At 43.6% G+C, this 9,475-nt stretch overlaps 1 protein-coding gene across 1 annotated transcript in view; it reads left to right on the forward strand.

Moving 5' to 3' along the window:
- The first annotated feature begins 3,010 nt into the window (after nt 1-3,010).
- The window catches only part of LMAN1 (lectin, mannose-binding, 1), a 67,034-nt gene continuing 60,569 nt past the window's right edge, over nt 3,011-9,475 (forward strand). Inside the window, exon 1 of the mRNA XM_010854824.1 lies at nt 3,011-3,149. Within this exon, the coding sequence (XP_010853126.1) occupies nt 3,011-3,149 (139 nt within the window). The remainder of the gene's footprint in view (nt 3,150-9,475) is intronic.

The following is a 9,475-nucleotide window of genomic DNA, read 5'->3' on the forward strand; positions in this document are numbered from 1 at the left end:
GTGAGCAGAATTTTATGTTTAACTTCCAGAATATGTCCTTAAAGGAAGAATACATTCTCTTTTCCTCTTTCTTGCTGGCTTGGATTTCTTGCTGGCTGAGATGTAATGTTGAGAAGTTAAGCAGCCATGCTTACACCATGAACTGGACTATTGTTGTTCTTTGGTAGCTACATCATGTCCAACTCTTTGCAATCCCATGGACTGCAGCTCACCAAGATTCCCTGCCCTTCACTACATGCCAGAGTCTGCTCAAACTCATGTCCATTGATTCAGTGGTGCCATCCAACCATCCCATCCTCTGTCGCCCCCTTCTCCTCCTGCCCTCAATCCCTCCCTGCATCATAGTCTTTTCCAAAGAGTCGGCTCTTTGCATCAAGTGGCCAAAGTATTGGAGCTTCAGCATCGGTCCTTCCAGTGAATAGTCAGGACTGATCTCCTTTAGGACTGACTGGTTGGACCTCCTTGCAGTCCAAGGGACTCTCAAGAGTCTTCTCCAGCACCTCAGTTTGGAAGCATCAGTTCTTCGGTGCTCAGTCTTCTTTATGGTGAACACCCACATTCGTACATGGATTGTGCTATAAAGGAGGGTAAAGTAGAAAGAAAATGGAGCCAGGGTCCCTGGTGATCATGGAGCCATTAAGCTAAACCTTGGCACCCCAACTCTGGACTTGTATGCAAGGGAAAAATGAACTGCCATCTCCTGTAACCACTGGAATTACTGACATTTATTAGTTTTTTTGTAATAATGCAGTCAAACAGTCTGAGACAATTAAAAACCCTCAACAGACAAATTCTCTGCCAGTGAACATTAGCGAAAACAGCCAATTAGAAGACCCTCCAAAACTGTGCTCGTTGACAACAGCCCTCCAGCACCTCACCCCAGGATGGGTGAGATGGATTCTGAAAGGACGGGAGTTATCTGACTTTCTCTGGCCATGGCACTGGACAGCTTTGAATGGCTGCTTGCTCTCGTTCTTGCTTTTCTTCCCATTCCAAGGCTCTAATCTTAGGGACTTCCCTGGGGTCCAGTGGTTATGACTCGGAGCTTCCAATGCAGCAGTCATGGGTTTGATCCCTGGTCAGGGAATGAAAATACCACATGCCGCGTGTTGCAGTCAAATAGAAAAAAGAAAAAGAAAGGAAAAAGTCTTTAAGAAAAATGGGCTCTAATCTTAGAAGGGAAGTGGTTAGATGCTACAACTTATGTGTTTGCCCACTTGCTCTTAGGGAAACTGCCTTCCCCTCCCCATGTATGTAAGAGGCTCCAACACTTGTCAGCACCCAGAGAGGGACTGAACGCCCACCCAGGAGGAGAAAACAGGTAGGAGAGGGAGATGTTAGCCCTGTGACTGTTAGACTTGAGTGGGGATCAGATTCACCCAAGGGCTTGTTAAACCAGACCAGCAGACTGACCCCACACCCAGAGCTTGTGATTCAGTATGGCCGGGGAAGGGCCAAAAAATTTGCATTTCTAACAAGTTCTATGAGCCAGGTTTTCAGAATCCCTCCTGTCGACTAGAAATAGAAATAATGCTTAGGTGTCTTATTTCCATATTGGTCTTCTCTTTAACCAAAGGAAGTGTAACCAGGCAAAAATAATGAACATGTGTCAAAGTGGTCTTCACCAACGCAGAACTGAAAGAGAGGGCTGAATGACAAGCGAAAAAAAAATCCTTCAGAATGCATCCCATTTTTACAAGCGATGAGAGTGGGAGGAAAGGGGTCCTTTCAAGGAATCTGTGCAGAGATGTGTCCCCAGGGACCAAGGCAATCCTGGTGAAGGCGAAGCCTTAACCTTGGGAGGGAAGGTTTGTAGAAAGAAGCTGAGGTTTAGCTATGCTATTGAGAAAGAGGTGGGTGGAAATGAAATCAATTAAAAAAAAAAAAAACAAAAACAGAGTTACTGTGAAAGTATGTGCTGGCAGGAACAAGCACAAATCTTCTCTAGAATATACACCACTCAGAAAATTAGCACATGCAACAAGACTTTATAAGTACCAAACTACTTTAAAAAGTTTCTGGTTATAGTCGGATCTGAAGTGTGGTTACATGGTCTTTATTCTGGAGCAGTGAAGTTTGCTAATGGGATAAAAAGTTAGTGAAGGATGACTTCAAACTTTCAAAAAATGTGTCAGAGCAAAGAAAACTAACTTGAACAGTTCCAAATTTATATCAGCATTCTACCAGTTCAGGCAGAAGAGACCCCACGCTAAATATTTTCCTTTTTCTAAACAAAGAATTCCTGCCAGAATTATATTTGTTTGGTTTTCATGTCTTTCCTATCTTGAGCTATTTTAAGATGAGGAGTTATTGGGAGATGTATTCAAAAATGTTGATTACATTAAGCCAATCATTTGAAAATGTTACTTCTTTCCAAGAGGAAGTCATGTAGAACTTCTGAATTCATTTTGCACCAAAAGGAATTCCTACTTCCAGGAATATTTTGGAGTAGATATTGTGACAAAATACTCCTTTTGTGAACCTTAAGATGATGGATAAAAATGTAAAAAAAAAAAAAAGTTTTTAAATGCCTTGACCTGGTGGGAAACTAAGAATTATTTGGAAGTCAAAAATGACAAATCCAGCGAGGCAGGTGGGAGTTTGGGTTGGCGTTTACCTGGGGTATCTGCTAGTCCCCAGGCACCTGGAAAGTCCGTTTCCATGGGCCATGCACATGTGCACTGGAAATAAAGTCTGGAGCAAAAGAGGGAGATTATCGTTTTGTGTCCCCCTGCAAAATTCATACATTGCAGTCCTAACCCCTGGTATACCAGAATGTAACCTTTTCAGACACAGGGTCACTGCAGATGTAATTAGGGTTTTTTTGTTTTTGTTTTTGTTTTTTTTTTTTTGAACTTTATTAAGTGTTTAATGCTAACGTCGAGAAGATTTCTGTTCTTTTTTAATGAATATTCATCTTTTAATTTTTTTTTTATTGTAGTATAGTTAATCCACAATGTTGTGTCGTTAAGTTTTGAAATGGGGTCCCTCGGGTGAGCCCTACTTAGATATGACTGGTGTGAAGAAAAAGGAGAAGGGAACCTGGACACAGGCGCGCAGGGAGAGCGCCGCACGATGGGCGGAGGCAGAGGCCAGGGTGACGCGCCTACAAGCCAAGGAGGCCGAAGACTGCCAGCAAGTCCCCAGAAGTTCGGGAAGAGGGGTGGGATAGTTTCTCCATTGCAGCCTTTGGAAAGAGTCAACCCTGGGGGGCCTTCATTTCAGTCCTCTGGCCTCCAGAATTACGGGAGACTAAACGGCTGCCATTTAAGCCACCCGGTCTATGGTGCTGGGCTTCCCTGGTGGCTCAGCTGGTAAAGAATCCGCCTGCAATGCGGGAGACCCAGGTTCGATCCCTGGGTTGGGAAGATCCCCTGGCGAAGGGAAAGGCTACCCACTCCAGGTCCGTGGTATTAGTTCTGGCAGCCGGAGCAGGCCAATCCCAGGGAACGGGGGTGGGGGAGGGTGACTGGATCAGGGGCCCCCACCCAAAGGCTGGACACAGTGTGACTCGCTCAGCGGGTGAATGAAGGGGGAGGAAACACCCGCAGAGGAACCAGTCACGATGCGGGCAGCACAAGCCTGATTTCAGACTACCACTGTGTGGACAAATACTCTGAGATGAAAATTTTGTTTAAAATGGCCCCAGGTGAGGACTTTCAGTGGTTAAGTCTCTGTGTTCTCAACGCAGGGGGTACGGGTTCCATACCTGGGTGGGAGCTCAGATCCTGCAGCCACTGGGTGTAGCCAAAACAGAGCCCAGGTGGACAGTATTCCCAGGCAAACAGAGATCCCTCCAGACTGAACATAGTCTTAACTCCGTTCTCAAAGAAAAATCCCACGGGTAACTTTCCAAGAAATATGAAACCATGGTCAAAAATCATTAAACACACATGAGGGAACAAGAGTGAGGGTTGATGGAAACAATGAAGTGCTGAAAGAGAGCCTCGGGGATCACAGGTATGGAGACTTTAGAAGCAAGATGCGGTTTTAGGAAAAAGGCATTGAAATTATGAAGAGGAACATGAGATTATCAAATGCGATCAGGGAAGTTTGGGGAAGAACCACAAAAGTTCTATAATTGAAAAATATAACCATTATTTTAAAGAATACAATGGATCGTCTAATCCAAAGGTGAGATATAGGAGAACTGATAAACTAGAAGAGAGATCTGAAGAAATTATGCAGACTACAGCAAAGAGAAAAAAAATGAAAAATGTGAAGGAAAAGACGTATGGGGCAACATGACTAAAATGAGCTGATCAGAATTCTAGATGAAAGTATTAGAAAGAAAATGACAAGACAATAACCAAAGAGAAAATGGCTGGGAAGTTTCCTGAATTGTTGAAGACAGCATTTCTCAGATTCAGGAAGCCAAAAAAAAAAAATTCTTTTTAATGCAGTTAAATGGAAAACCCGCCCACATATACACCATAGTAAAACTGAGGAAAACCAGGAGATCCAAAGACACAGATACAGGAACGGCTAGAGAAAACTCTCATTATTGGCAGAATATATAATCTATTTTTTAAGAAATCATAACAAACAAGACTAACCAGGGGTTTCAGGGAAGTGAGCAGACACAAGATCAAAATACAGACATCAGTGGCTTTGCTGTGTGCCAGGCGGAAACAATTAGAACATCATTTTTAAAAGGTTCAGTTCACCATGGCAACATACACTGTAAAGAATCCAGAAATAAACCTAACACGAAAGGTATGTGATCTTTTCATAGAAACTATAAAACTTTCCTAACAAATGTTTAAAAACAAACTGGACAAATGGCGGTAAATACCATGCTCTTGGATAGAAGGACCCAGGATTGTAAAGTTTTCTATTTCCCCAAAATTAATATAGACATTCAGAACAATCCCAAACAACATCCCAACAGGATTTTCTTTGACAAGCTCATCCCAAAATTTTAAAAGAAAAGTAAAAGCTCAAAACAAGCCATGCCGATTTTGAAAACAAAACAAAAGAGAAAGATTTGCCCAATGAAATACTAAAACATATCATAAAGCCAGCATAACTTAAAGGGCAAGTATTTTTATATTAATAAGGGAATAAATAGAAAATAAATCAAGGATAAACTAAGTATCAGAGACGGACTTGGGTATATATATCAAAATTTATTACATAATAAAAGTGGCACTTCGAATCATTGAATAGATCATCAATACATGTTAGAATGTAAGCTTTCCATTTGGAAAACTAAGCCTGGGCCTTCACATCACAGTTGTTCAGTTCAGTTCAGTTCAGTCGCTCAGTCGTGTCCGACTCTTTTCGACCCCATGAATCGCAGCACGTCAGGCCTCCCTGTCCATCACCAACTCCCAGAGTTCACCCAAACTCATGTGCATCGAGTCGGTGATGCCATCCAGCCATCTCATCCTCTGTCATCCCCTTCTCCTCCTTCCCCCAATCCCTCCCAGCATCAGGGTCTTTTCCAATGAGTCAACTCTTCCCATGAGGTGGCCAAAGTATTGGAGTTTCAGCTTTAGCATCAGTCCTTCCAATGAACACCCAGGGCTGATCTCCTTCAGAATGGACTGGTTGGATCTCCTTGCAGTCCAAGGGACTCTGAAGAGTCTTCCCCAACACCACAGTTCAAAAGCATCAATTCTTCAGTGCTCAGCTTTCTTCACAGTCCAACTCTCACATCCATACATGACCACTGGAAAAACCATAGCCTTGACTAGATGGACATCACAAGCACAAGTTAAATCCAATTAGATTAAATATAAATACAAAAACCTCATAGGATTTTTTTTAAATGTACATAAGAACCTATACAAATGCCCTTAGTATATGTGAAAAGTTTTTAATCAACCCCTAAAAAATTTTAAAGCATAAAGGAAAAAATGTAAATTTGACAACATCAAAATGTAATACTTTTATTTAAATGAAAAGATTCATATACAACAACAAAAAAGAAGACAAACGCTTTTATAGAAAATAAGTCATAATGGGAAATTCAGGGCAGGATGATGGATAAACATGAGAAGCTCAGATTCACTAAAAATCCAAGAAATGCAAATGTTTTTAAAAATTGAGATAATCTCACCCAAAATAATGCCAAAGTTTAAAAATGATTATAACAAGAGTTGGCAAAGATAATGGGAAAGGCAGTATATCCATTTTGGAAGGGCTGCTGCTGCTGCTACTAAGTCGCTTCAATTGTATCCAACTCTGTGCGATCCCGTAGACGGCAGCCCACCAGACTCTCCCGCCCCTGGGATTCTCCAGGCAAGAACACTGGAGTGGGTTGCCATTTCCTTGGCTGTATTAGTACGTCTGATATACACCCCCTACCACCTGGCAACCTGATGTCCTAGTATCTACCCTCAAGACCCTACACGAGTGCACTAAGAGGTATGTACAAGGATTTTCAGAGCAGCATTGTTTATAACAGGAAAAAAACCCAAACCTGAAAGCAAACCAAATATCCATCAGTAGGGAAAAAGCTGTATAAACTGTGAATATATCCATTCCATAAAGTACTTTTAAAACACTAGGATGGGTGTTGGTAGCTGAGCTTTATACTACGTTGGGAAAGCCTGTACATTGTTGACTGTTCTTGGCACGTTGTCTCATGTCCCTTGAGAGATGTTCCAAAGTTCTGTGGGACACGTGTGTTCAGCTCTGTGTCTTCAAGGCCTCTTGCCTCTTACAACTCCAGTGTAGAGTGTTTCAAAATGAGAAAGCAACCTTGGCGCAGACCGTCATCATCTGTCAGGCATCAGTACTGCAGTCTTCTTTGTTTTAATGTCAATAACTGGAAGAAAAGCTAACGCATTTCAATCAGTTGAAAACAAACTGTCAGCTAGTTAGTCCATCTTTCAGGGCAAAATTGCCTTACAGTCATTCCTTGCACGACAAGTCTGAGGCAGAAGTGCTTGCAGCAAAGTTATCTAAGGCAAAGAAGCCTCTGGAGAAAATCCACACATCCGGTCCAGAACATTCGCTCCCCTACTTTACTCAGTGGAAGACCTCAAAAAGGCAAGCGCACCGCTCCACAGCTGTCTGATTTTAAGCCAAGAATTCAAACTCCCCGAGTCTCAGTTTCCTCACCTGCAAAACGGGTATCACAGTGTCTTCCGTGTGTGGGTTCTCTGTCTCACACATGTGATTCACAGTGGGTTCTCTGTCTCACGCATGTGATGAACAACTCGGTATGGACCATCGCTGTTAGCACATCCAGCTGTGTTTCCCTTCCTTCCATTCTCCCCCTTCTCTTGAGCGCTTTTTGCATTTCCTAGTTGACTCGGCAGATGGAGCAATTGAATCGCACAGGGAGCCTCTGGGCAGCTGGCCTGAGTCACTTCCCACCAAGCTGCTGCCTCTGGGCTGCTTTCACGGGGGACAAACCTACATTCCTGCTGGAAAGTTTGCCAGATCGAGGCAGCGGTGCCGGCAGGAGGCAGCGACAAGCAGGCTGGAGATACAGTCCGTTTCACTTAAGCACCAAGCCCCCGGGAGGCCCCACAGAGTCGTTGTTCATGTCTTTTGCAGTTAAACCAAATATTTCTTTTTTTTTTTAAGATTTTTTGATGTGGGCCATTTTTAATGTCCTTATTGAATTTGTTACAACATTGCTTCTGTTTTTTTTAATGTTTTGGTCTTTTGGCCACTAGGCATGTGGGATCCTAGGCAATGGCACCCCACTCAAGTACTCATGCCTGGAAAATCCCATGGATGGAGGAGCCTGGTGGGCTGCAGTCCATGGGGTCGCTAAGAGTTGACACGACTGAGCGACTTCACTTTCACTTTTCACTTTCATGTATTGGAGAAGGAAATGGCAACCCACTCCAGTGTTCTTGCCTGGAGAATCCCGGGGACCGGAGAGCCTGGTGGGCTGCATAGTCCAGTCTATGGGGTCGCACAGAGTCGGACACGACTGAAGCGACTTAGCAGTCCTGCAGCAGGAATCGAACCCGCCCCTGCCCCCTGCATTGGAAGGCAAAGCCTTAACCACTGGACCACCAAGGAAGTCCCTAAACCAAGTATCCATTGCTTTTCTGAAGGCTCTTGAGCATGCTTCAAAGGTGCTTATTCAGGGGACAACGTCTTATCAAGTAACATTCTGTCTGTAAGGAAAACTTTGCCAATGATCTCAACTTAATGAATTTTTCCTTTTTCTTTTTCTTTTTGCTTTTGGAATCAAGGAAAATATGTTCGCTGTCCATTTTTCCATCTGCTTGGGTAAAGAGACGTTGCTATCCTAGGCGGGATTCAAGACTGGAATAGGATCTTCAGAGGCAGCTTCCCCAATAAAACCACCTTCCCTAATGCCAGACCTCAGAACTGTGTGAGCTTGAATCCATAAACTACCTTTCCAGCATCCAACAAGCATCACCTGGTGTGTCCTGCTTCAAGAGGCTGGGTGAGCCCCAGACCAACACGGAGAATGGTGGGTTTCAGTGGGGGCTCTGTGTTACACCCGCGGAGGGCCAGCCCCAGAGCGGTCTCCAGCGGGTGCCAGGGCAGAGCCCACAGCAGGGAGAGCCCCGAGAACAAGCCGGTTCCAAGTGACTCCCCCACGACTTAATTGCGAGGGGCTGCAAGTTCAGTTTGAACAGCATTTCTCAACTCGATCAGACCTAAAGTCCCCTTTTGCTAACAAATAGCATATAAATCTCCCCAAAACAAAATCAAATGTTCAGATACAACTTACCTACACAAATAATATTTTAATCACTCTAATGTCCTAACAGTAATATGAAGATTCAGTCGCTCAGTGGTGCTTGACTCTTTGGGACCCCCTGGACTGCACACACCAAGTTTCTTTGTCCCTAATATTTTATATGTGACTGAAGTCAGGGAGCAGATCCCACAGGATACTGTGGTACTTAGAGGCTGTCACAGGCTTGGATGTATGTAGAATCTCATCTGTAAGTAGCCATAAGATGTTATTAACAATCAATCTTAATCAATTTATACATTAGTAAAAAATCTCAGCTCAAACAACGGTTCCTCTGAGAAAGTTTCCCTCTTTGCTTCAGTTCAGTTCAGTTCAGTTCAGTTGCTCAGTCATGTCCGACTCTGCGACCCCATGAATCACAGCATGCCAGGCTTCCCTGTCCTTCACCATCTTCCCGAGTTTTCTCAAACTCATGTTCATTGAGTCAATGATGACATCCAACCATCTCATCCTCTGTCATCCCCTTCTCCTCCTGCCCTCAATCTTTCCCAGCATCAGGATCTTTTCCAATGAGTCGGCTCTTCCATGAAGAATAAATAAAAGCAAAGTCATTAAAATAAATTAACATGTATCAAATATGTAAACGATACAGTCACAGCTAGAAGACAGAGGGAAGTAGTTCGATGTTTGTGCCTGTATACTCCAGTACTCTTGCCTGGAAAATCCCACGGACGGAGGAGCCTGGTGGGCTGCAGTCCATGGGGTCACAAAGAGTCGGACACGACTGAGCGACTTCACTTTCACTTTTCACTTTCATGCCTGAAGAAGGAAATG

The sequence above is a fragment of the Bison bison genome, unplaced genomic scaffold, assembly GCF_000754665.1.
Source record: "Bison bison bison isolate TAMUID 2011002044 unplaced genomic scaffold, Bison_UMD1.0 scf7180017864349, whole genome shotgun sequence".
NCBI classification, from domain to species: Eukaryota; Metazoa; Chordata; class Mammalia; order Artiodactyla; family Bovidae; genus Bison; species Bison bison.